The following is a 26,337-nucleotide window of genomic DNA, read 5'->3' on the forward strand; positions in this document are numbered from 1 at the left end:
AGTCTGCTCTGAAAGCTGATACATATTTAACACACTTAATGGATCCTGAGGCTGAGCACACTTTAGCCAAACAGCTTTTAAAATGAAGCTCAGCAGTTCTAAAAATGAATCTGCTGGGAGAGAAGAGTTCAGAGAACCTTATAGGAACCAAATTTCACATTGTCTTAGCTGGCACCGTAACAGATTTTGCTGGTAATATATTCAGCATTTCTTGTCATGTCTGTGTAAACTGCTCTGTCTGTTTCTCTAGTTGCAGACATTTATTTTTTTAATTCATGACCCAGAGCACATGGCCTGAAATAGATTTTTAATTATTTCAGGAAAGGATTGTGGTTCTTCATTCTGAAATTTGCTTTGTGTATCATCTTACTTTTTGTCACTTAATTAAACATCATTTGAAGCTAACTGTGAAAGGCCAACTAAGACATTACCATTTAACATCCTGAGACCGTCACCTGATGTGGCCTGTTTAAGCGCCTGTTCCACTTGTTCTCTTCTCTTCGATTCAAATTCCAAAGCTTCCTGCAATTTTCTCTTTGCCTTTTTTTCTTTCTTCAAGCGTTTCTGAATTGTTGCTGAAATGTAAATATATTTTAAGAACGGCTGTTAAAGCACAACTAATATATAATGGTGACAGTAAATGAGTTTATGTTCAGTGTTCAAGGGCCCAGTTCCAGCTCAAGAAAAAAACAGAAATCTGGCATGAAACTGATAGAAAAAACAAAAATAAACCCACCCACCCCAAGCCATATCCTGTAGTGAAAACAATGAACAGTGTGAAAGGGCTTTAGATCTTCTTAAAGATCTGGAACTGCCCCATGGATTTAAGTGTCCTGACCAGAACCTAAAGAGTCTCAGCACCAGCCCTGTGGTTCATGTTACAAAGACTTCACCAGCCTGGACTAAATTCCAGCTACAGTTCTGCAGTTTGGTTGACCAGACCATTGGCTTAAACCGATTTCTAGCAACAGCAGCAATGTATATCCTCAAAATTAAATCCATCTCCCACCCTTCATTCTAATATTTTCCCTTAATGCTGAGAACTGTATTGCACCCTGCTCTGCCAGTAGTTTTATCCAGAAGGATAATCCAAACACACTGGTTATGTCTCTCCCTGACCACTCCTCATGGATGGAATAAGTCTTCTGAATGTGTCAGAGATTTGGTTTAGTTATGGCTATTAACATTAAAAGGAAATTAAATTTATTTATCCAGGTGAACTACCTGTGTGCAGTGTTGGAGAATCTGAAATGCCAGCACCAGTGGTGTACAGAGTGAAACCCCATGGAATTAGGTGGTCATTTTTTTGGTAAAAATGGAGCAGCAGCTGGGTTAATTTTGAAGCAGAATAACTGACATAACAAGAACCACTGCTCAAGACAGAAGCCAGGTGTAAGGCTATTGAGAAGATGGGTTGAGTGAGTACATACTCAGATGAAAGATCAAATGTGTAGAGAAGGGGTATATACTGAGTAACATAAGTACTTTAGCACTTCATCACTAGTGGGAGAAAAGAAGAGGTAAAGCCAAAGAAAGCAGTGAAACAAAAACGCATTGGGTGTATGCTGAGAACGTCAGAGAGAAATTAAAAGGAAACTTCCCACATAGAAAGCAGGTTGAAAAAAAGCTTATAACACCCCGAAGCGAATCAAGTATATTCTCTTCATTAGCAATTTCTCCTACAAACTGAAGCACTCTGTAAAACGCTGTACAGTAGCTGGCTGTTTAATATAGGTAACAATGCAATAATACAGTGCTCCTGTACAGCTCTGCATTAGATCTCAATGCACTTTACAGCATTTCATCTCTTTTAAAGACAGAAAGCAGAAACAGTGCCTTGACAAAGATCATCCACAGGCCATTGGTACAGGCACGTTAGATTTGGCAGAAAACAAAGTATTTCTGACTACTCTGTCTTAAACCCAACTATAAATAAAGTTAAAACTATAACTAGAGAATTGTATAGTATTAATTGTAGCCAGATGATCAATATCTTCACTGAAAACTGCTGACATTGCTATGATTGTATTCCCTCACCTATATAAATTCAACCAATAAAATGCACCTTTTTAAAAGCCTTTTCTTTTTCAAATCCTGAATCTTAATCTCATATTTAACCTTATTTTTCACCAGCCCCAGGTTACCATTACATGGGCCAGAACTACATCTAAAATATCCACCTCTGCCAACAACAACCCTTCCTGTGCTCCTGCCGGCTAACAGACTGTCCTTATTATCCTTATTAAGCTACCTTTAATGGGCTCTTAAACTTTTTTTTTCACCAGTACTGCAAGAACACTCTCTTGTGTCTCTTCTTTGCATGACCTGCACTTCCCCTCCCTGGTTTAAACTGCTTGCTAGGATATCTGCAGGCCCATCACCACGCTTCTGCTGAGTGTATCCTGCAGCCAGAAAATACGCTCCTCCTGGGCACAGCTCTTGTTCCAGGAAATCTGCCATCAGCTGGCATGTCTCATTGGCATGAGGAAGATTAGTTGGAGCTGAGGCTGATGCCCACGTACTTTCTCAGAACCAGCAGGAGAAGACTTTAAGCATGCTCTGGAAGGGGTCAAAGACCACTTCCACAGCCCAGCCCAGCTCACAGGGAAGCGCTACATTTCTACAACCCATCGCAGCTTGTGCAGAGGATTGAAGAATGCTCTTGTGTTGTGCTGCTTCAGTTCACGTGTACAGTTAAATTCCACAGAGCAGTACTTAATGCCGTGGATTCATTATGGAATCAAACAAACGGAGAAGTGATGGCACTACAAAAGGCAGGTAAAACTAACAGACTAAAAAGAATTTGAGCTTGAACATAAATGCCCTTTTAAAATTACCATCTGTTTAGAGTCAAGTTTGCTAGTGCATACATTCTGGCAAATATTGCTCACAAGTATTGTTAAAATGAAAGTTGAATTTATGCAAGCACTATTTTGCAGTCTCATTTATTTGAATCTCCTGTATATTAAGATGCCTGTGAATTTCAAGTGACAAAATAGTGTTAGAAAATTTACTAAAATATCTGGAAAAATTTTGGGAAAATCCACAGTATTTACATAACTTTTTGTGACCACTTGTTCATCTCAGTTCTTACTGACTTTTACAGATCGTTCTGGATTTGTGAATGCTCCAGGCAGGGGAAAAAAACCAAAAGGATACTATTACATGGGAAATCTCTGAGAGACTTAGTGAATTATGAATGTCAAAATGTGATCTGTAGAACACTGGAAAATTGAGCAACCCATGTGAAAAAGCCTACCTCCGACTTTTTATAATAATAAAGATGTGCATGTGGCAATGACCTAAAAGACAAACAATTCTGAGGATATTGATTATTGGTGAAATTCTCTTTTGAGCCATAAGCCAGCAAAGTCTACGCATGGCTTAAGGTTTTTGTTGACTTAAATGTAACTCAGGAGGTGCATAGTGTGCTGTCTGCCTGCAGGGAGACAGGTTTTATTTTATAGAAATACAGCAGTCTCATCCACACGTAGGCTGGGGTGATGCAACATTTCTGAACACCCCCTGCAATTTAACACCTTCCACAGTATTTATTGACCCTTCACAACTTGCCTTAGAAGCGCCCTTCTTTGTTGCCTCTTACTGAGACTCGGTGCTGCAGACAGCTCTGTTCTACACACCTAATTTCAATTCAAAACGCACAGGAAGATAGTCCTTGGCACCTACATTTTCGGTCTTATCTAGTTTTATCTTCCTGATTTCATGGATGTAATCTAGATGTAGCTTTTGGCACATAAAGTACTATTCCTCTCCTTCAGATGCAGATTTGAATTTTAAAAAGAACATTGCCTTCTTTGCAATATCACAGCGAAAAATTCAGATTTACCAATTTAATTGCCTGTTACTATCAAAAGCTTCTAAACAGTCATGGTTTTGTCTTAGAAGGCCCCATATGGGGAGTGCTATTGTATCGCACTCTACTGACAGAAAAAAAAAAATATCTAGGGTTATTTGCTTCAAATCTTGCACTTAGGTGGACAGTTTCTCATAGTTCCATCTATTTTGTGGCACTGAAGTTATCGACAAGAAAAACTGGGTGAGTAGCTCCTGAACTACAGAACTGTGGGCTAGATAAGTACTAAGGTAATGAAAAAAAATCACCTAAATACCCAAATTACAGACATATTATCTCTCTCACAGTAAGACTGATTCTCAATGCTTGAAGGATAATAGCAGAAAACAAAAGAAATTAAAGCTGTCAAATGAAGAAATCGGGCTGGGAATACACAGGCGGATGGGTAATAATACATGTGAAAGCCATGAAACTGAATCAGCTTTCCTCCACAGAACCTGCCAAAACTCTCTGCGGCCAGTTGCCCTCCAGGAAATAATCCTTCAGTCACTGTTCTCTCTGCTTACAGAAAAGTGTGCTTCATTCTGTTTTTATTAAATTTAAATCTTTCATTACCAGTGCTAGTCCACTGCTGCATTACACTGAAGTATGAATGTCAGTTAACTCCAAGTCCTCAACAGCTCCAGCTGGAAATGCCAAAGGGTTATACATTTAATAGATATCTAAACTTGATTTTTCATTCACTCACCTCTGCTTTGCAGCTCAGCTGTGAGTTGCCTTTCCAAGCTCTCTCTTAGTTCTCTCTCTCTACAAAGCTCCATCTTTAACTCTTTCTTTTCCTGCTGTATCTGCTTTTCCTGGACTCTCGCATTGTCCACAGCCACCTTCAGCAGGCCCTAAAACATACAAATGTAAGATCTGAAAATACCATTTTGTTCCAGCAGTGATAAAATTAATCCATTTCTTTCTTTTATACCCTCCAGGAAAACAGAAAAATTAAAAGCGGGAACCTATAGACCTGGAATGCACCTGGGCACCCGGAGTAGCTAAATGTCATATATGAGCAATCTGGTGGCATGGAATCATTCAGTATAGCTTTTGCTAATTCATCCTATGGATGCGGTTTATTACAAACGGAGTGCCGTATCATTGCTGACCTTGGTCAACTGAAGGGAGAAGCAGAAGAGGAATAATGAGACTGGTGAATTCTGATATGACCATTATTGCCAACTATTAAGTCAAATAGACAACATACGGGACCCTTTCACAATCGATAATGCCAGACAGTGGAAACCTAAGCATTACATTAAATAAAAGAAATTAGAATTGCAGATACAATGTAGTTTCTGAAAATTTTAAAGAGACTGAAAAAGAAACACGTTATCTATCATGACATAGCCTGGCCCTATAGAGAATAATTTACCTGAATGTTGGTTAATAGTGTTTCTACTGATGACAGACCATCAGCAAAAAGAAATGGCGCCGGAAATCCAGGAGGCAAGGCCTGTCCAGCCAGTTGGACTTTATCTAAGGTTGGTTTCATTATTGGAATGGCAATTTGGACCTCTTCTGTAAAGATAGGTTTAAAAGCAACATCAGAAGGCATTGGAAATACAGATAAATGTAATTTCTAGTAACTAGCATTTTGTTTACCTGGAAGTCAAAATACAAGCGCATTAGTAAAACTGACATTGTTTCAGTCTTTGGGCAGCTGCGATTGTTGCTAAGGTAAGTTTGCAAAGTAGTACAGAACAACAATAAATATACTGAATATTATAACACAGCTTTAATAGAGTATAAACTATTATATCTCAAATTCTACAGAATTATACTACAGAATTATAACAGTATTACGCAGTTCATTAAACCTGAATGACCTTTCTCCATTCTACGAATGTTTGCCATTCTGTGATGTGCATTTTTTGTTGCTATAACCTTGACAAAATTCTGATCAAGAAACGTATCGCATCTCTTCACTCCTTTAATATTACCCTTCCCATACTCAGCAGTAAATAATCTCCACTGACTCATCCCCTCCTGCTTAGCTAGCACCAACTCCACGTTGTCAGTAAAGTGTCAGCACAGGTTTTCTTAACAAGTACCTTGCTACTGTCAGCCTTTCTAGTCACAGACAGTAGCCAAAAAAGCTCTGCTGAGCAGTCTCAGTTTATACCAGAGGTATAACGAGAGGCTGGGTGGTGAGGGTCCCAGGAGCAGCCGGGGAGGAGAGCGCTCCCCTCACTCCTGCGATGCACTGCACAGAGCTAGAGCGATGCATCTCTTACAAACTGTAGAATCAGGACCTCGTAGCTCCCCCTCCACTCGTTTCAAATAGATCATGTTGTTACAGATCAAGATGTGCACAGACAGTAGAAATGTGTGTCTGGAAAGAAATAACATTAGTAACAATTTCTTAAAAATCCTTTAAATTTTGTGATGAATCAGTACTATCACCAAGGAACTCACATTTTTTGATAGGATAATTTAAACATATTTTAGGATAGTAAATGTATCTCCTTCTCTCAGATCCCTACGAGTACTACTTCCCCATGTATTCATTTAAACATCGAGTTAATTGCTAAAAACCACAAAATAAAAATCTAGCAGTCTTTAAAGCCAAACTCTGTAATTTCTTTAACTCTGCAATGTAAAAAAAACCCTAAAATCCTGTATGATATTCCAGGGAAATCCAGTCTATAGATATTATGTTCCTCCACTTGCGGAAATCAAAGAGTATCTTCTCAGCAACTGCTTTTTAGTAAAGCCTGCAACTAATGTACTGACCACACATACATGACATGAGTGTTTTCTAAGGGCAACTGTACAACAGTCCTGATAGTTTCATTTTTCAAGTGACTTGGTCATATTGAAGCCTGGATTTACAATTAGACCACACCATATTCAAAGGTCTCCTTATTAAAAAAAAAAAAACACAAAAAAAAAGCCACCTCAAAAAGAACCTGACAACGATGAATTAAACCCTGGTGTCTCTACAGCAATACTCGTATGTAGTTTAACAAACTCTAGCAGTATCTACTAGGCAGCAAGCACTTTGTGCTGGGTTTCTAAAATACACCTACGGACAATGAACCAGGAGCACTAGCAGTTTTCAAGTATTCTTTGAAATCTCTGTTTAGGGAGTATTTTGTTTACCCTGTGTGAATTCATTAAACGGCACATCTTTATAATGATTCTTCAGGACTAAGAACAACAAAAGCCAGTAACCTCTACACATCTTTGTAGCTATCATTTTAGAGCTGTGTTCATGTAATTTAAATGATCCATTTAAAAAAAATAATCTGGTAACATAGACTACAAAGTTTGTGCTGATTCAGATGCATCATTTCTCATACTTAAATATCTTTTATCAGTGGCCGAGTTTTGAAAATAATCTGGTTATTTGTCGCATATGATGCTACACAGAAATAATATCTATGCCATGGAGTCACAAAAGACTAAACAGAAGTGGCATCTGAAAAAGAAAGTAATACGTGAAGTATGCATAACAAAACTATAGCTGCTTTAAAATCTCTAGAAATCCCTACTATTTGGAGATGAAAGTAATAACATTAAATTGGCTGAAAGGAAAATTACTATTGACTGTGAAGACAGGTTGCATGGTCTATGGTTTGTAATGTTACTGTACAGCAGATTGAAGTTTCAAAATAGTATTACTCTTCTTTAAAGAGATAGACACAGCTAAATTAGGTGCTGCTTGCTGCAGTGAGGATCAAATGCAAAAAGAATCATATTTCATCAGACCTAGTCAACACCAGGAAAATAAATAGAAATATAAGAGGTATGCAGGCAATGATTCATTTTGATAATCTGGCCCAAGAGAGACACATAGAGACAGCACACAGATCTAAGCTTCTACCAAAAGACAAATAGGACACAGAGGGTGGGAATTGGGATGACAGTGTAGCAGAGGTCACATCGATTTTCAGCAGCAGTTTTCACACAGATGAGATAACCCTGGACTCTATTTGGCCCATTGTTCATATCCTACCTGTCCCAGAAGCAATAAATTTCCAAGTCCCAGAAAAAGGGCAGTAAAGAAGAAGGATTCTACTTATGACTTCTTATGATTAAGTTTTTGTGCTAACCAAACATGCTTTGCAGACCAAGGTCACATTGCATGTTAAAGTCTGTAATAGCTGAAAACTAGAAGAAGCATATTATGTTTTAGCGTATAGGGGCGGAAACTGTCAAACCATTCATCTTTTTTTTTTTTTGATTGAAATCACACTCTGCAAAGATGAATGATAAATGCATTAGAAATCTATTTCAATCTTGTAATAGGTCTTCACATCTGAATGGTGTCTACATCTTGCCTGTATTCTGAGTAAGTGCAGTTAGGCAGAAATTTATTAGCTAGACTTGAGAAATCATAAATGGTAAAGCAATTAAAAATGGCATGCGTTGGAAGCATTTTTTGTGGACTGTATCAAATGTGTCTCTTTAATAGAAAAAAAGATGTTGATTTAAGCATTTTGATTTTAAATAACACTAAAAATATAAATGATAAAAGCTGCACTCACACATATAGTACAACAGAATAAGCAAGAAATAAAGCTAGGACAACTACAATCTAACCAAGGACACAAACAACCTTTCTATTTATTGAAGCAAAGTGGGAACTACTTTTATCAAGCCCGTTTGTTAAACCTGCCATGCTTTATAATAGCATTCAGGAATCCATTTAGAGTGCAGACTTTTTATTTTAATTTCTAGCTGGCATCCAGATGAATAGATGAAAGGAAGAATTATATTGCAGAGAAAAGAAATACACGGTAAACACTAACAGCGAGTGGAATATTATCCCAGGAAAGCACATGAAAATCTGCTAGAAAGTTTCTTGTTCTTAATTCAATATACCGAAGTATTTCATCTTCTGTCTTCTGCCTAAGTTGCAGAAACAGGGTTTGGAAAAAGAAGCATCAACCTACGGACTAAACATAGCGCTGGGAACACAAGTAACGCGAATTGCTCCCTGCATGACAGTGCACGGCCCAAACCAACAGGCAATTTTATTTGCCAGCTGGTTTATATTCTTTCAGAAGGCATGTTTTTAAACCCATCACTCATATACCTGATACTTGACATGTCACATCCCTCTCAAAACAAGGTAGAAGTATTAAAGCTACAATTTACATCTTGTCTAACACTAGTTAGACCACCGAGTTATTTCTTCACAAACACTTCAAAAATGTATCTATCTGGAGCTGTGTAAGCATTATTCACCTGAAGTAGTTTACAGAATGTAACTCATGCATAAAATAAATACGTGGCATATGGAAAAGAGAGTAACAATTTATACAAAATTTATAGATATTAATCTGTTAGTTACTAACCAAGACATTTGATCTCAGAAAGCCTTCAGCCAGCATTAATAAGCGGGTTTTGGACATAGGTGCCAGATGGGTCACTCCTTTTCCTTGCCTGTGGCATAAAATTTAGATATCTAAGGACTAAAATGATTTACCACAATTATAAATCTTTAAGCTTCATATTGGAGTAATGGGGACTATATTTAATGGCCCATAGTTACAAAAGAACAGCTCACAGATACTCTGATGGACCTTTTTGACTTTTAATAAATAAAAACAGAGGATCTGCAATGTCAGCTGGGTTCTGTGTGCTACTCATGTTTGAAAATAACATACAGTCTTATTTGAAATAGCACTGTTTACCCAAAGGTCTTACAGGATCATCCAAAGCGATGTATCTCTATAGTGGCAAGAGGTCCCTTGACTTCCAGTTCTATATCTACCTCACAACAACAGCAATAGGCAGCAGTGTCTGAACATGGGTATTTTGACAGAATTAGGGACCAAATTCTAAGTTTTGACTGCAAAAAGCAGTTTTTCCAAAAATTAAAACTTACTTGAATTTTAAATCTTGTCAATTTCTGTATTGCTTAATGAGAAACTAGATATTTTTTTTCTTTTACAGTAAGCTAATTATGAAAACCCTGTAACCTGAGGCATTGTTTATTTCAACTATTTTGTATCTGTAAGTCTGCAAGGACAGGGTTATCTGTCTTCTGTGCCTTAATAACTCTGAAAAGCCTCCATAAACCTCTGCCTGCCTTTCTCTCCTTCACTCATTGCTTCTCTGCCAGGAGCTGAGCACTCCTGTTCATCAGTGAGAAAAGAGATACCTCCTTCTAACCTGGCACCAATCAAACTTAGAAATTTACTGCTTTAACCTTGTGATTCAGATGCCAAATTTAAAGCCACTGCTGTTTTTCTTAATTACAGTCCCTGAATGAACAGGGTCAATGAATGCAATTGGGGAGTAGCTGATTAATCCAGTACACTAGCTTTAAATCAGATTTTATTTCATTTTCAAATGATTGATACAACTTGATAGTGCACAAGCATTTTTCACAACTGAGCTTTGCCACAAAAATACCTTCACTTTAAAAATACTATCTCTATCTAATCTTTATATATACATTTCCAGGCTGCCTTAAAAGCTTTTGGAAACTATCTCAAAACAGTAACATCAACTATGCTCTGCTTCACAGTATCCATGTCCAAGGCAGTATTCACCTATCCATTCTGAAATAAATTGATCTTGTCCTAAAGAAGCGTTTAATAAAACCTTTTCATTATTTTCAACACGGGGGGAAATGTAGACCATAGATTCGTAGAATCATTTAGCTTGGAAAAGACCTTCAGGATTATCAAGCCCAGCCCCTAACCCAGCGCTGCCAAGCCCACCGCTGAACCGTGTCCCCAAGCACGGCGCCTGCGGGGGTTTTGAGCCCCCCCGGGGACGGTGACAGCACCCGGTCCCTGGGCAGCCTGTCCCCCTGCCCGGCCACCCTTTCCGCGAAGGAATTTCTGCTGAGATCCCCCCTGACCCTCCCCTGGCACAGCCTGGGGCCGTTCCCTCTTGTCCTGTCGCTGGTTCCCTGGGGGAAGAGACCGACCCCCCGGCTCCAGCCCCCTCAGGCAGCCGCAGAGCGATGGGGTCCCCCCCGAGCCCCGTTTCTCCAGGCTGAGCCCCCCCAGCCCCCCCAGCCGGTGCCGCAGCCCCTTCCCCAGCTCCGTGCCCGTCCCTGGACACGCTGCAGCCCCTCAGGGTCTGTGCTGTGGCCTGTCCTGGCCCCAGAGATCTGTGTGTCCGAGTGGTGTAGCAGGTGGCTGGTATTTCCCCTTGGATCATGGAGGCTTCGCTCTGCTGCCCATCCCGCTCTTCCAGCAGCTCAGGGGGCCGGACACACCGAGAACAACTGGTGTGACTGTTAAAGACTGAGGCAAGGAAGGCGTGAAGTTCCTCAGCCTTTGTCACTACGCTTCCCCCCTGCATCCAATAAAGGATGGAGACTCTCCCTACCCCTCCTTTTGTCACGCATGCATTTGTTGAAACGCTTTTAATTGTCTTTTACAGCCATGTCTGTTACATTTAGAGCAATGTGCTAGCTTAGGGAAAACGGAGTATTCCAAGCAGTAAAAAAAAGAGAGAGCAAACTGTACAAGCAACTCGTACCAAACCGTACCACCTTTCCACAGACCTGTTCTCAGGACTGATGAGGGTGTGCTTTCCTGAAGGACGTCACAAAGCATGCACTTAGTGTCTGAATAGGGGAAGGAGGCAAAAAGCAAAGAAAAGAGAATTTCACTAGAAAGGGCTGAAATTACAGTTTACAAACTGTCTTTATCTGTGCGCTCTTTATCAAGAGGTGTGTAATTATACAGCTTTGACATTTTCATCAATGTAGCCTCATTAATAACACAGAAAATTATACCTATTTATAACTTCAACATATTTACAATATACTCTGATGTTCACACGGCAATGATGGCAAAAACACCTGAAAATATTTTATTAATTCAAACCTCAAAAGAAAGCACCTGAGTTAGATGAGCTACTAGGTTTGTGATAATGAAAAAATGAAACTGAGAGGTGCAACAATTCACTAGCCAGACATCAGAACTAGAGCAAGTAACTTCTGTCTGAAGTTCTGTATGTCCAGATTAAGAAAACCAAATATAACTGATGTCACCTGAATAAATTCTGTTCATTAAAGAGAATTATAAGTACAATTAAGGCCACTAATAAACATAGAAAAAAACTTAAAAAACGGTATATTTTATGTTCACAACAATTACTTACAATTTATAGTTTGTCTGTGGTGTTACTATTATACATGTTTTCTCCTAGGAGCTGCTCCTCAGGCAGGTTTTGGTAACCCGGATTCTGACACATTTGAAGCTGTTCTGTGCTTTAAGTTGCTTCTACATAGAAGCTTAAGTACTATCGATCTGCATTTTCCGTATGGCAATTTAAAGTAACTAGTTACTTCAGCTAGTAATAGTACCTTCTCATTCCTGACAATGCCAAGAAGCATTATTTCTACTGACAATAAAGAAAAGTGAAAATGGGAACTATTCAATGAGAGGCTAGTAATAGAATTACTGTGGCATGGAAGAAAGGAGGAAAATGAAACAAAATAAACAAAATCCTCCTCATAGCTATTATCAAGACGTTATAATTTTTTTCTCAGCTAACTCTCCCATTAACACTCACAAAGGTTTTTTTCATAGTGTTTTTTAAGCATCAATGTAGTCTGACTATTCTTCTACCGAGATTTTAAACTGTCAGATGAGGATGGGTAGGAGGAACTTGCCAAGAAAAAAAAAAAAAAGATTCTTCAATTTTCTTGGCGGATTCAGCTTTTCCCTATTAATGTTGAGATTATTTCTTCAACTATTTTGTTGCAAATATTTATGACTCCATATGGAACAACAGATGTTGAAGGGAAGGGAAAGCAGAAAAGACTTCATTTTCAGCAATTACCCTGCTACTTGTTGTCATACTGTAGGTGTTCTTAGTGCATCTATTTTACATACCACCCTGTCCTTTCACACACTGCAAAAATGTCAGCTTGGATAATTAATGTATTAACTTTAGTCCAAATCATTTCCACAATATTCATCTATGGAAAAAAAAAACAACATACAAAGTGGACAACAGGAGGAAGAAATCAGGAAGGATGGGGGAGGATAAGAACTGCTTTCCCAGTCCTCCTGGAATATCTGATCAGGAATCAGTTTCTTGCAAAGCTGCATTAGGTACTGAATACAAAATCCTTCCCTTTTCCCCTTTGAGACAGATTCCAGTGACTGCCACCACGGACAGACACCACACAAGAAACAGAAAAGCCAAGCTATCTAAGAAGCAGTACAATAAACAGTAAAATTACTGCATAAGGAAGGTGAAGAAACACGGGCTGGGTGTGATGAGGATAAACAGAAACAGGTTGATGGTATTCACGCTGAAGAAATGTCTGTTAACTGAACTGTCAGCTTACTAGCACAGGCATCCAGAGCTGGCTGGAGAGTACCGGTCCCCGCATGCCGACGGTGAGGTGCACTCGCAGGCAGAATCGTACCTGCTCCGCCAGCTCCTGGCCGAACTCAGCCGCGATCAGCGAGCAATGTGTTCCAACGAACAAACCGTGCTTTTGCGTGTAGCCAGCAGCCCCACATGGGGAAACCAGGCAGGAAAGAGAGGGAGAAGGGTACTACCCCAACCCCAGCGCCATGCTAACTACAGCTACGTGGTTTCTGGACGGCAGGTAGCTCCCAGTTGGTGTAACTTGCCGACTGGGAAGCCCAAGCTGGCAGCTGTCTGCGAAGCCACCTCGAAGCGTGAGGCACGCCGCCGCCGGCAAGCCCGCTGCCACCATGCACGCCTGTAAACGCAGCGCTCCGGAGCTGCCAAGCAGAACTGTGTGCCCAAACAAAGGCCGCCTGCCTCCACAGTTAGGCAAGCTCTTTCATGTTCCACTCGTAATAAAAACATACAACGTGTTTGTAAATAATTTTCATCATCTACTCCCTTTATTGCACTATTTGGTAGTGTAACTAGTAATCTGAAACAGATCTCATTAGAAAGATTCCATTTTTTCCTATTCACAAAACCCACACAACTATATAAATGCTTCCAGATAGCTGTGATTAGTGGGACCAAATTTTCACCAGTGTGCCACATGGGCCTGTGTTCCCATTTTGCACCTGATTAACTCCACCTGCCCGCTAAAGCTGCACATGTGCCACCAGGAAAGGCTTTTCTGAAGGTGTCTGCCTGGTCCAAGCAACTATTCAAATGTCATCTGTGCATATGCCGGGTGCAAGTCTGTGTTGCTAATGTCAGGCAAAACCAGGCCGGAATCAAGCTTCTGGGGCCAGGCAGTAAACATAAATTCTCCCTGGCCATAAGCAAATCTAAAGGCCTACAGAACTGAGTAGTAAGGAATGTTCTTCCCTGACAGCAAAGCTTAGTGATCACCAGCACAACTAACTGGTAGCCAGGGAGCTAGTCACTGCGCTCCGGGTGCCATCGGAATAAGGTAAAGGAATTCTAAAACTCAAAATTAGTAAGTATTTTTACATTTTTAATATGTTTGTCTTCCATAGGATTATACGCAGATTACTGTAATATATATACTATATATAATTATTTTATATAGAGATTATATATGTATTATATGATTTATGCTAACACAGTGATTATGACACACAAGGTACTTCATCTCTCGACATATTCTAAAATAGTACCAAACTAATACCAGCATTATTACTGTTAAGTTCAGTTTTTCAAAGCACACGTATCACAGCAGTTAAGTCCTCCAAATATTTGAAGCAGGCAGAGCACTCCATTTCCTGGATATTCCCGGATAATTATTCCTGCTTTATTAAGGTTTATTTTACAACTGTGTAAAATAGGTTATAAAGGACAATTCTGCTATTATGTCCTCCCCTGCTTAGGCTTAATAAATATTATATTCCACACCATCCATTAAAGCCAAGCAGTGGAGAAAATAGGAGTGGTAGTAATCTCCTCCACAGATGTAAAATACCTTTAATAAAATAAGGGTGTATAACAGTCAGGAACAAATTACTGAGGTCTGCTTTAATAAAATAGTACCCTTAAAGAAGTATTACTCTTAAGGTACTGACATTCCCACTGGTGATGCAGTGCGTCCTTTCAAAGCAGTATAGCTTGTTAAAATGGCAAGATATCTTTTTGCAATAGAGTGTTTGTGTCCAGGCAGATACAAGGTTTGTATAGAATGCATCCAGGGAGCCATAAAACTGGTGGGAAACATATTTCTCCGTGGTATTTTAGTACTTCGAAAAATTCAATCACTGGGAAAAAATGTTTTGCTGTAAACATCTGAAGAGCCTTATAAAAGCAATGGCTTCCCACAGCACCTGCTTAAATAATCTTAAGAGGGAGTGAGTATGTCTTTGCTCATCTTCTAAAACTTGTAGAAAGCATCTCCTATTAATTTCCCTGGTGCTGTCAGGCCAGGGCACTTTTAATCAGGAATAATTATGAGTGCAATTGGGGGATGTTCGCTAGCAGGATTTTTGCACTGGAGGAATAAGACAACTTTCAAAACTGATCGCTAGGAGAAATACGATTACCTTAACAGGAAAATATACCCAGAAAGATGATTACCTTAAAAGTTGCCTTCTGAATGAATTATGAATTGTTCAGATGTCAGCAATGAAGTACTCTGCTTATATATCCTAGCGTTTGAATTCAGTGCAGTTGCACATTGATTTTTACAAACCTTGATTATTAAGAAGCATGAGAAATTCATCCCTTTTTAATTTACTTTCTAAGTGTTTTAATTCTACAGGTGAGTAGCAGTTCTGGGCTGTACGTGGTATCGGTAGGATTCCTGACACAGCTCTGCTGCAGGCTTCCACAGAGCACTCAGCCTTGCACCAGCTGCTCAGCCCTCCCAGCTGCACACAGCAGGGGCAGGGGGCACGGGGCTGCCCCCCCCCCCCCCCCCCCCGGCTCTGCCCGCAGCGCCCAGGGTCGTGCACAGAAGACGACGCGCACCCATCTCCCACCCGGGGCGCAGCCAGCCCGGCGTGCGCGGCACCTTGCCCAAGTGCTGCTGTTAGACAGTGCCAGTATCTGCAGCTGGTAGGAAAGGTCACAGAACTGAACCCTAACGCAACCCAGCCTCCCGGGCTAGGAAATGGTCACGATTTGGCTTACCCCAGCCCTCCTCCCCTCTTCAGCTAAGAGGGCAAGTAATAGGCCCTCTGATAGAAACGTTGTCCTGGCGTATCGGTATTACATCTCCGTGACAGGATGACTAGGCTCACATATATCAGCGTTACAGCAGCTCTCGGTGTGGAGAGCCGCATGTCCATGGCAACGTAGCACAACTCTTTGCCACCAAACAATTACATGATGCTCTGGGGAAAGACAAGTTTTCCGAGCACACAGCCGATCTATCAAAAGGGAAAACTCTTTCTGACCCAAATGGCAGCTGCGATCAGAGTATAAATGTAAGCTAACCCCCAAGTAGTCCACATCCACTACTTTGCAACCTAATAACTGTTAAGTCTACTGCTGCCACTTATCCTGAGATCTTTTAAAAGATTAAATACGGGGGAAAGGAAATAAAAAGGAAAACTTCCTGCAGAAAGCAGCAGCCATCTGACATCGATCTGCTGTACTCTTCCTCCAGGTCAGCCCGCGGGGAGGCAGGGAGCTGGGCGGCCACACGCTTCAGCCTCTCACCTTTCAGGCACAGCACCTCTTCAGCAGCGATCCCCAGTACGTACCCCAGACAAAACATCACTTGTGAAAAAGCGCTGAAGTATTTAAACCACAAGAGGCTAATTCCAGGGCCCTGCGGTCTCCCCTAACAGGTTGCTACCACAGTGCAGCAGTACAACTCCCAGCAACTGACCAACATCTTTCCTCTGCTCTTCTCTCTGCCCAAGACCTCAGACATAAAGCTATGCTCTGCTATGGAATGTGGCATATAGCAAAGTCTGGCAGTAAAGCCCTGTTTCTTCAGCTAATTTTATTAGTAACAGCCTAATATCACCTGAAGGCAAAGCACAAAAGCTAGAGAACTGAGCAAGGAAGACCCACCGCACCTCCCCACGCCCCCTGCCCCAGCCATGTGTATGTACAATCCTACTCTTTCCGTGATCTGGCACTGCAAACCAATCACTCCAGGAGAATTTTAAGAAACGTCACCAACCTCTTGCCTCTAAACCACTATAATTTACAGTAGACTTGAAGACAAACAAAAAATGCCACTAGCATCATCATTACTAAATAAAAGCTACTAAACAGATTTTTGGATCAATCTCTTGGATTTACATGCTTCTCAATTAAAAACAAGATACAAACCAAAACAAATTACACAGAAACCCAGTACTCCAGACCTCTCACGCATTCACCAACAGATTTCAAACCGGCCTTGGATTTGGTTGGTGGCTGAAAAATCCAGCTTCATGGACCTGCCAGCTTCTGTGGCTTGCAGATGAGGCAGCTGATGCCTGGAGAGGCGGGGAAGTGTCACATCGAGCTCTGCAGCTGGCTCCCGAGGAGAGACACGAGGGGAGAGAAAACTGCACCATCTTAGGCACCCTCCTACTGCAAATACAGCTGAAAAACCAATCGTGACCAAAAGCAAAAATACCTCGCCCATATTCAGTAAAAAAAGTGAGTAACTACAAAGTATCAGTTATCTGCATTTTCTCCAAATGACAGAAATAATGTTCTGCACTCCATCAGTCCTTCTAGTGGGATTCCCACCAGGTCAGCTAGGAGCATGACCTTATTGGTGTTTGTAAGTCATATTCAAAACTCCATAAGCATAAAATCCTTTAAAAATGTTTAGGTTTTGATTACTGTTACTGTGACTTCAGGCTTTTAGCAACCAAAGCATTTTCCTTTTAAAACCGGCTTACTCCTTTTGCAGGGCACATTATATTTTCAGTTTGGTTTATTCTACCTCCTTGCTTTGAAACTGTGCATTACTTGAGAGAGGAGCTGACATACCCATTCACGACAGTGCACAAAATGAAGCTTAATGAATCCCAAATGCAACGTACTTCATGTGCTAAAATCAATGTACGTTGCCTGCTACAGTATCTCCCTGTGAAATTGAGGCATTTGCTCAGAAATTTCTATCTCAACAGGGTCTTTTCTCTTTTTGTAGTGCTTAACTGCCTTTTGTCTGCTCTTGTCTCCCTCCAGTGTTGCTCAGATGGCAATCTTTTATTCCTTGTGCAAACTCATTTGGAAAATGCTGGATGGGCTACAGCTGTGTACTGCTATGTAAGGTCTAATACATGTCAAGCAGTGCTTTATACATGCTGAATAAACACAATGAAACAATGTTTTAATTGATTATTAAAAAGGCAGGGTTCTAGACTGAAAGTAGTATTTAAAATCAGATTTAATCAGCTAGTTTTGTAAAATTCTGAAAGATATTGATGCTACACACGCTGCCATTTGAGCTCTAAAGTTTTCACAAAGGTTACCGCAACCCAAAGTGACAAAGCTATTTCTGGGTACTTTATGTAAACGTGCAAGTCTGTAGCTGATGAAAAACAAGCAGTGGATCAAAATACTAATGAAGCATGAAACTTACCTGGAAAGGTGTTTTCCCCACAGATCTAAGAAATTAAATAAAGTACATGTTTTTCAAGAGCCAATCTCTGTTCAGGTACTGCAGAACCTTTGCAGCTTAGCTGTTCTCAAAGTGACATATGTTCTTGCCTTTATGATGTATAAGGTCTGGATTAATACTCTCCAGTAGTAAATACTGACTTGAAATCAATCTGCATTGCTTCTAACAAAGCTATCAAAGCTGGAAGTGCAGGCTAGAACCATTAGAAGTCTCTTTAAAGGATTTGTTTAAACCGACAACTGTAAGACAAAGCAAGTGAAATTGTTTTGAAGTCCCAAAGTCAGAAATAGTAATAATACAGAAAATTAAGCAATTGGTAATCAAAATAATTGTAGTACCCAAAAAGGTGCCTCTAACCCACCACAGGACCCTACTTGGGGAATCACAGATTTTTTTGAAGGTTTGGGCAATGATTAATTTGAAATGAAATTCAGTCTAAATTCTTTATACCAATAAACATTCTCCACTGACTATTTTTCCGTGGCACCCCAGGAATCTATGTGAAAAATGCATTGTGAAGCAGCTGATTATTTTTTTTTCTTTTTCCCCCAAACAAAAAATGCCAATGTTGTTCTGAAATTTAGGTTGTAAAAACTAGTCATGTCTAATAAGTGGCAGCAAACTTAATGTAAGTTCTATTAAGAACCTTCATTAGCTTGAAGTACATGGATTATCAATCAAATGAGAAATAAGCATGGTGCAGATGAAAATGGCAAACTGCTATAATTACAAATGATGTTTTGTGCATGATCGTGTCTCAAGAATTGTTACAGAATGCCGTGGAAAAAAAAATCATTTGTATCCACAGTCCAGAATAATATGGGCCATTACAATGATGTACTTTGGAGCAGAAATGTCATTTGTTATGTTTCACATTGTTTCTGTTCTATCCACTGAATCTATATTTTGTTTTGTTTTTTAAAAAGGATGAATTTGCTTTAGAGAACTGACAGCTTATATAAATATTTTAGTTTTGCTTGCAAGTAACAGGAAAAAAAACACGGTATAAAACTCAAGCTCCAAGTTCCCCAGAATGCCTACTGAGAATAAATTCTATGTTTATTTGTATTTCATTTTCCTTGAACAACTGCTTTTCCCTTGGGTATTTATTAAAAGCATAAAAAGAACGAGCCAAATTCACTTCTCAATAACATCCATTCAGCATTGTTGAGGCTTGTAAAATTGCGCTAGACTAGCCAAGGGGAAAATTTTACTCACTATTTAGTAAATATATATAATTTTTTTTCTGGTTGAGATGATGTATTGTTCCATCTTTAAATTCTCTGTCTGCTCCTGCTTATCAAAGAAGAAAAAGCAGCCCTTTTGTTATAGATTTGTGAGCTCACATAGGAATAGAGATGATGCATACGCTCTATTTGCTCATTCTGTCCTGGGTTACTTGGGGCAGCCCTACACTCAGCATTTCCCATCGGACCTGTAGAAGACTTGAGCAAAGCTTCCATCAACTCCACTACACAAAGAACTAGTTAAATTGTCTTCAGTACTATTTGCCTGAAGATTCTAATAAATAATCTTATTTGACCTACATTCTAAATCCACAGATTGAGGAAGCATTAGCAGCAGAATGGCTTACAGTGAATTTGGCCATTGGGAAGGTCTACTCTCAGTGCAAGGTTGGAGGAGCATTTCCATACTGCAAACGGTGCGTGACACAGACATCCACTTTCAAAACCACAAAAAAATGCAGTGACACAGAAGCTACTGTCTGGGCTACGACCACAGCTGAGACGGTTCACCATGCAGCAGCCAAGCTGCCTCCACACCGTGCCCTTCCCCCCTCCTGCACCAGGCTTCCATCAGGTCCCACTGGGCTACCCAGGGGCACCCCACACCTACCAGTGCAGATGTTTTAAAACTGTCCTGGTACACGACAAAACGAAAAACACAATTCCCATTACATAAGATCACTTCTCTCTTTGCAGTTGACCATCACCGTGGGTTTTGTACAGTTTGATTGTCTTTTTCAACAGAGCTTGCAGCAAAAGTCACTTGACACTAACGCTGCTGCATGCAACAACGACTCCTCTGCAGTATGTGGCCAGGAGTGGGGGTTAGTGCTTCTTGCCCGCTACTCCCAAAGAAATTACAGTTTATAGCTTGTTAGTAGAAAAATGATGTCTTTAAGATCTAAGCCAATGTTTTCAGAAATATCATGGATTGTCTTTATTGCCAGCATAACAAACCTCCCAAAATATAATAGCCAGTAATGTGACCATTGCCCTTGGCAGCACCATTAAACTGGGCAGTGAACTACTTCAAATAGCTGCGAGTGTTAAACATTAGTTCTGCCTTAAGTAGGTTGATTTTAGCAGTCAAATGTGCACTGCAGTCTATCTGAACATTAAAAGCACCTTTCAAACTTAATTTTACAGAAATGTTAACGACCAGAACAAACTATTGAAGGCAAAAAAGAAAAGTAATTATTTCAACAGATGAAAGGAAACAGTAAATTAACACTCCTGTTTTAAAAGGGGGCTCAGTAACTTATCTGCTTTAAGGAAATGCCATTACTGAATGTACTATGGATATTTTGCTTAACATGTTTATGGGTTGGGGTTTCTTTTCTCTTCTGGCCATTAAAAATGAGGTCTGAGAAAGAAGGAGAGCAGTAAATCTTTAATCGAAATACAAGTTCCAGAAATGCTTTATCAAAATCCGGCAAGAGAACTGGTTCCTAAATATCTATGTTATGTGCCATGCACATGTATGTACATGCAGTGAGGGAAAGGGAAAAAACTGACAGAACAGAACAAAGCCTTCCACAGCGACATCCTTGATGTCCACAGAGGCCTCTAAAGACTATAGAAATGAATATGACAGAACTAGAGTGACTCAGAAGTATTCCTGATATACCACCAGTGCCTAAGTACATTAATAAAAAAGACAGCTAAACTAATCCTTTTATTACATTAAAAAATATCTAAATTTGTCATAGCTTAGAAAATGTTAAGCTGTTTGTTTTAAAATACAAAACATACCTTTCTTTTAATGAGCTATTATTCAGTGCAATTTTGAAAACTGTTTAAAAGCAGTCACTGGCTTGCAAGCAAGATTTTCTTACCATATGTGTTGCAATATGGAAGCAGATTGTAGACAATTCCAAAAGGAATTTTAGATACATATTTTAAATTTTTTTACAGCAAAATTTAGGTGATCGTGGGTTTTTTCGTGGACGTGCATTTTCTGAACAATAAAAAATGTACTGATATAAATGTGGAGTTTGAAAATAATTTATTCTGCATAATCAGCATAGCTACATATGCTTTTCATTCTGAAATCACTCATTCGCAGACTTCAAATGATGAAATGGTAATTATTCTTCTGACTTATAGATGTCCACTTTGAAAATACGGTCAACAGTAAGATTTGTTCAGCAAAGCTGCAATGCTGATGAAAGGGGCTTTAATCTTGTGTTTTAATTAATAGTTTTTCATAAAGGATACCCTAGTAGATAAAGATATGGCATTGTATCGTGTATGTATCAGTTTGCAAGCGTTTATGCATATGTCTAGAGATACTTAATGCTACACACACACACACACACACATGTATTCATATAAGACATATATGACCTAAGAGGAAAGGAAAGAACTTCTTTCAATATAAACAACAATACTGAAGTAAACGGAGAATCAGACGGTCAGGAAAAACTGATGATGCAGTCTCAATGACTTTGACAGTAAAGCCAATTTAAGTAGTTCCCACGCCCTATAGCACAGCTTATCAGACCCTCTGTGAAAATCTTCTGGATGCCTATTTTTAAACTGCATCATATAAATAGTCTCTTCACTAACACCTCTGGACGATACAGGATTATCATTCTGGGAAGCCATTTCCTTGCTTAAGGTATTTTGATGTGGAAATATACGCAATCTGGTTCATTCTTACCATTACTTAAATCATGGCAGTTAATGTCATTTCACATAAAAATAGGGGTGAGTTGTTTAAGGCCCTTTTCACTAGCTGAATGAAATAGATTATCTTGTGCAATTTGAAGAAGAAATTTAGGAAAGCATGGAGAAGTACACAGAGCGCAGCCTTTGACGGACAGAGTACAGGTAGGTAGCATGCCAAGGAGAACAGCCTGCCTGGCACTAACTGGCAGGCTGGGCACTGGGGCTGGAAGCAACCCTACCGACATGACCAAGTCAGAAACCTGCCAAAGCAGAAAGGCAAGTTTGGTGGGAAGTCACTGCATCGAGGCTATGTCAGGAGAGAAGATCATCTGGGAGATGATCAGAATCACAGAACGGTGGAGGCTGGAAAGCACCTCTGGAGGTCATCTCGCTCAACGCCCTGCTCTGGCAGTGCCACTGACACCTGGCTGCCCAGGTCTGCCTGAAAAATGTAAGTGGCAGAGACGGTAAGGTAGACTTCAAGCTCAAGGTATTTAAAACTGGCCAGAAAAAATAAGGTATGACCGGCAGAGGGCTGGCAGCTAAGCAATTACTGGCACGAAAGAAGAAATCTACTCCACAAATTAACTCTTGCTTTAGTAGCTTCTGTTCCTTTGAGGGTACTGAGGGGACAATTCAAGGAATAAGCAATAGCCGAAGACAGTATTATATGGTGGAAACCCTTGAACCTTTGTATCGGACCCACTTGGAAACTGCCAGACACACTGCCCAAAGTCAGCTGCAGCCTGCCACCTTTGTGTCCATCACCCACATGTTGGATCAATAATTATTTGGTATGCAGTTGTGATAAATACAACCACATTCAAGCCTTCGGACAGTAACTCCTACTTCTTCAAACCCACTGTGACAGTACTGTTGCTATAAACACATCTGCCTCAAATATTAGGGTAAGAAGTATTCGTGAGCCAGCAGTCCGAAATGGTAAGTTTTAGCTGCACACAGTAAGGCACACACTTATTTAAAAATAAATGTGAAATTCAGTCTTCCACAAAAGAAGCAGTGTCATGAGAAAACTCGGGCTTTAAGTTTTGTAAACACTGCGTTTTCAATATTGGAGTGTCAGTCTTCATTCACTCTCTGACAAGGTTGTCAATCAAACAGCAATCTAGTTTTGTAAGACTTTAACCAAAGATCAAAGCAATGATACTGCTGAGTTCACATTACCTTCCCAGAGATAACCACTTGAACACCTTCACAGTGCTGCATCGATATTAACTTTGCACCATTCCTTCCAAGCAAATAAACCAGGACGAAGTCTGACAGCCCTTCTGGCTTCTGCTCTCAGCCCATATCTAAACCAAGTCCCAGGCCCCATCCCCTGAACCCCTCTGAACTGCCACCTGCATATTGAAGCGGAGGACTGCAGGACTTCCATTCAGTTAAACTTTCGTCAATTAGGAAGAAAATGAAATGTGCTTTCTGTCTCCTTTGGGAAACACACTGAATGTCTTTGACTCAATAACAATAGTTGGGCAATAAAAAGATGAGTGAGCAAAATGTGGTATATCATCGTTTTGACTTCAGCCCAATGGCAAATGAAAGGCATCCAAAATCAATTTCAAGAAGCTAATAAATTCAGTATGTGAAAGCAGTGAAAATATAACTTTTGCAACCTCATCATCAGGCTGATTTCTAAGCAAAGCTGGCCCTAATTCCTGCACACTATGTCACCCATATTTTCAGTTTCATGCAGGTAATATACTATTTCTACAGAGTTCATATTCTGAGACTAAATGTAGAGATACATATATATATATATATATATATCTATCTTCTTTCCACAAACATATGTCCTGGTAATATTGTAATAAAAATCTGAATGTACTATGCCCAGGAAATCATGTCGATCATTATCAGTTACTTCCTCCGGTAACGGTGAAAGAAAGGTGACGGCTAACGCGGCACACAAGGGCACGCTGCAAGCAGAACGACTGCTTTCCACAGCCCCACAGAATGTGCAGAACAGACTCTTTATGGCAGCACGGGGAGGGGGCTGCTGGCGTTTTTATTTGCTTGTTAACTGACTGAGAAGCTTGCCAGACCATGCCCATCTAAAAGCAAGATTCCAAAGGGAAATGAATTGACCGTAATTTCAATATAAAGTACTCCTTAAGCAATGCTGAACGCCCTCAATATATAGCTTCTGATCTTCCCAGGAAAAATACAGAGGGCTTCCACTTACTCCAAACAGTTAGTTCAAATTTACATGAGAAGAAAATTCAATCCACAGTTTCTACCATGACCTTAGAAACCTTGATTCGGGGTCAAGTCCGTCCAAATGATTCAGTGGCAACTGCTCTTAAGCGCTCGCTGGCCTTTACCAGGGGGCTTCGTACAAGATGTGATTTTGCAATACAATTACAAATAAACTACTTGAGAAAGGGAGGGATGGCACGGATGTACCTCACCTGGCTTGTAAGGCCAGTGCTAACGCCTACGACAGCAGTGACGATGTACCACCCTTAGCTACGCACCAGACTTGCACATGCAGCATAAAAAATTGCCAACAAATGTCAAACCAAGGCATGCGAACAAGCGGCTGTACAGCAGGCCTGGGAACTGCAGGTCTCTATTGGAAAAAACCCAGAATTTCTGAGAGCAGCAGTTTCTCCTGACACAGCCAATCTACGTGATGCCTTTTGGATATTTTGTTGATCTGAACCAACTGCAGACAGCGATATTACACAAAGTCAATTACACTTATCTAACTCACTTAGAAGCCATTAACAGTGTTAAAATTTTCTTGGGGTGCAGTAATCATTTAAAAAGAACAAATAAATTTTTAAAAATCCACAGCAAAACTGAACAGGTTTCTGACCTTGGAGATTTCTATGTCAATATATGCATTTGTTTCCTGTAGAAAAAGAAGACATAAAGAGAAAAAAAAGGCAGTTGGCAGGAAGCAAGCTGGGTGCTGGACAGAGCTTGAATTGGCAGAGGAAAACGTGGCTAGAGATTGTAGCTGAAGATGAGGGTGTATGTGGACCGGGGACATGTGCGAGCCTTAGAAAACAGTAGGTGGAGAAAAGTGTGGAACAGAATTATATTTAAAGGGGAGAAGTTAGAACTAGGTGAGAACAGTAAAGGAATCGCACTTGGAGTGTAAAATACTGCTTTTGTCACTCAGTTCATACTGTGAACATGTCCGGGTTTTTCCTTCTCAAGGCAGAAGCACTGGGAAATGCTGTTCTTTCTTACTCTATTTCTTCACTATCACCCTCCTCAGATGGTGGCAGCTTTTGGTAGCCTAGACTGTTATTATGGGATCTGGGACAACTATTTCTTCACACTGCAGAAAACACTATGTCTATTTTTCATGCTAGAAATATCAGATCTTGTTTCCTCTGTCTTTACACCAGGATTTTACTGACCAGATGAAAATGAGTGACTATAAAACCCAACTCAAATCTGAACCACACCATAAACCCCCCTCTTTTGTATTTGTTGTATCTATTTTACCAGTTCACCTCTAATGTTAATAAGCAAGAGGAAACAATAATTTTTTTAGTCTCAAACACTGTTTCTTCAGCTGAAGACAGTTTGTGCCATGCCTGCTCTCCACACTTTCAGCTTTTTAAAACACCTCCAGCAAAAACAGAAAGTCTAAGAGATTATGTTACTGATATTTCTGTAATGCCAAATAAGCACAAGGGTATCTTTCAAATCTCTTCTGCAGATAAAGCAGGTTACAAAGTGTGTGTGTATATCTACAAGTCACCTTTGAAATAACAGCTCGTCAGTGCATGTGTAACCGTCTCCCAGAGTCCTTAACGCTGCTTCCATGCTTGTGTCGCCTTGCCTTTCTGTGCAACCGACTGCACCGCTTTACACCCTCTAGCAGAAACCTATGGGTCTGTGATCATAGGCTGCCTGGTGGCCTGGCTTTCACCAGAATGCAAATGTAAGCAAAAGACATATGAGCACATATGTTTTTATGTGAAACAGAAGTTAAGTTGTGAATGCAACGCATCACCCTGCAACAAGGAGCTGCAGTAGAAGTGAGCCCCGTCCACCCCAGCTGACCCACTCGCCACATCCCTGCAGCCCTGCCGGCAAGCACAAGGGGGTACTGGCCGTTCTGGGGGGACTCCTACACACCACGCTTC

The 26,337-nt window shown here is 40.3% G+C and overlaps 1 protein-coding gene across 4 annotated transcripts in view; it reads right to left on the reverse strand.

Moving 5' to 3' along the window:
- Window positions 1–26,337, reverse strand: part of DACH2 (dachshund family transcription factor 2) — a 304,580-nt gene that overhangs the window by 13,943 nt on the left and 264,300 nt on the right. For 2 of the 4 annotated variants that reach the window (XM_040614672.1, XM_040614670.1), the window contains exons 8-10: window positions 5,238–5,383; window positions 4,563–4,710; window positions 456–575 (exon numbers count right to left, since the gene is read on the reverse strand). In XM_040614672.1, the coding sequence (XP_040470606.1) occupies window positions 456–575; window positions 4,563–4,710; window positions 5,238–5,383 (414 nt within the window). Of the gene's footprint in view, window positions 1–431; window positions 576–4,562; window positions 4,711–5,237; window positions 5,384–26,337 lie in introns of all 4 variants that reach the window. The other 2 variants (XM_040614671.1, XM_040614668.1) reach the window with 1 other exon arrangement.

Source organism: Falco naumanni, chromosome 14 (assembly GCF_017639655.2).
Source record: "Falco naumanni isolate bFalNau1 chromosome 14, bFalNau1.pat, whole genome shotgun sequence".
Taxonomy (NCBI): Eukaryota; Metazoa; Chordata; class Aves; order Falconiformes; family Falconidae; genus Falco; species Falco naumanni.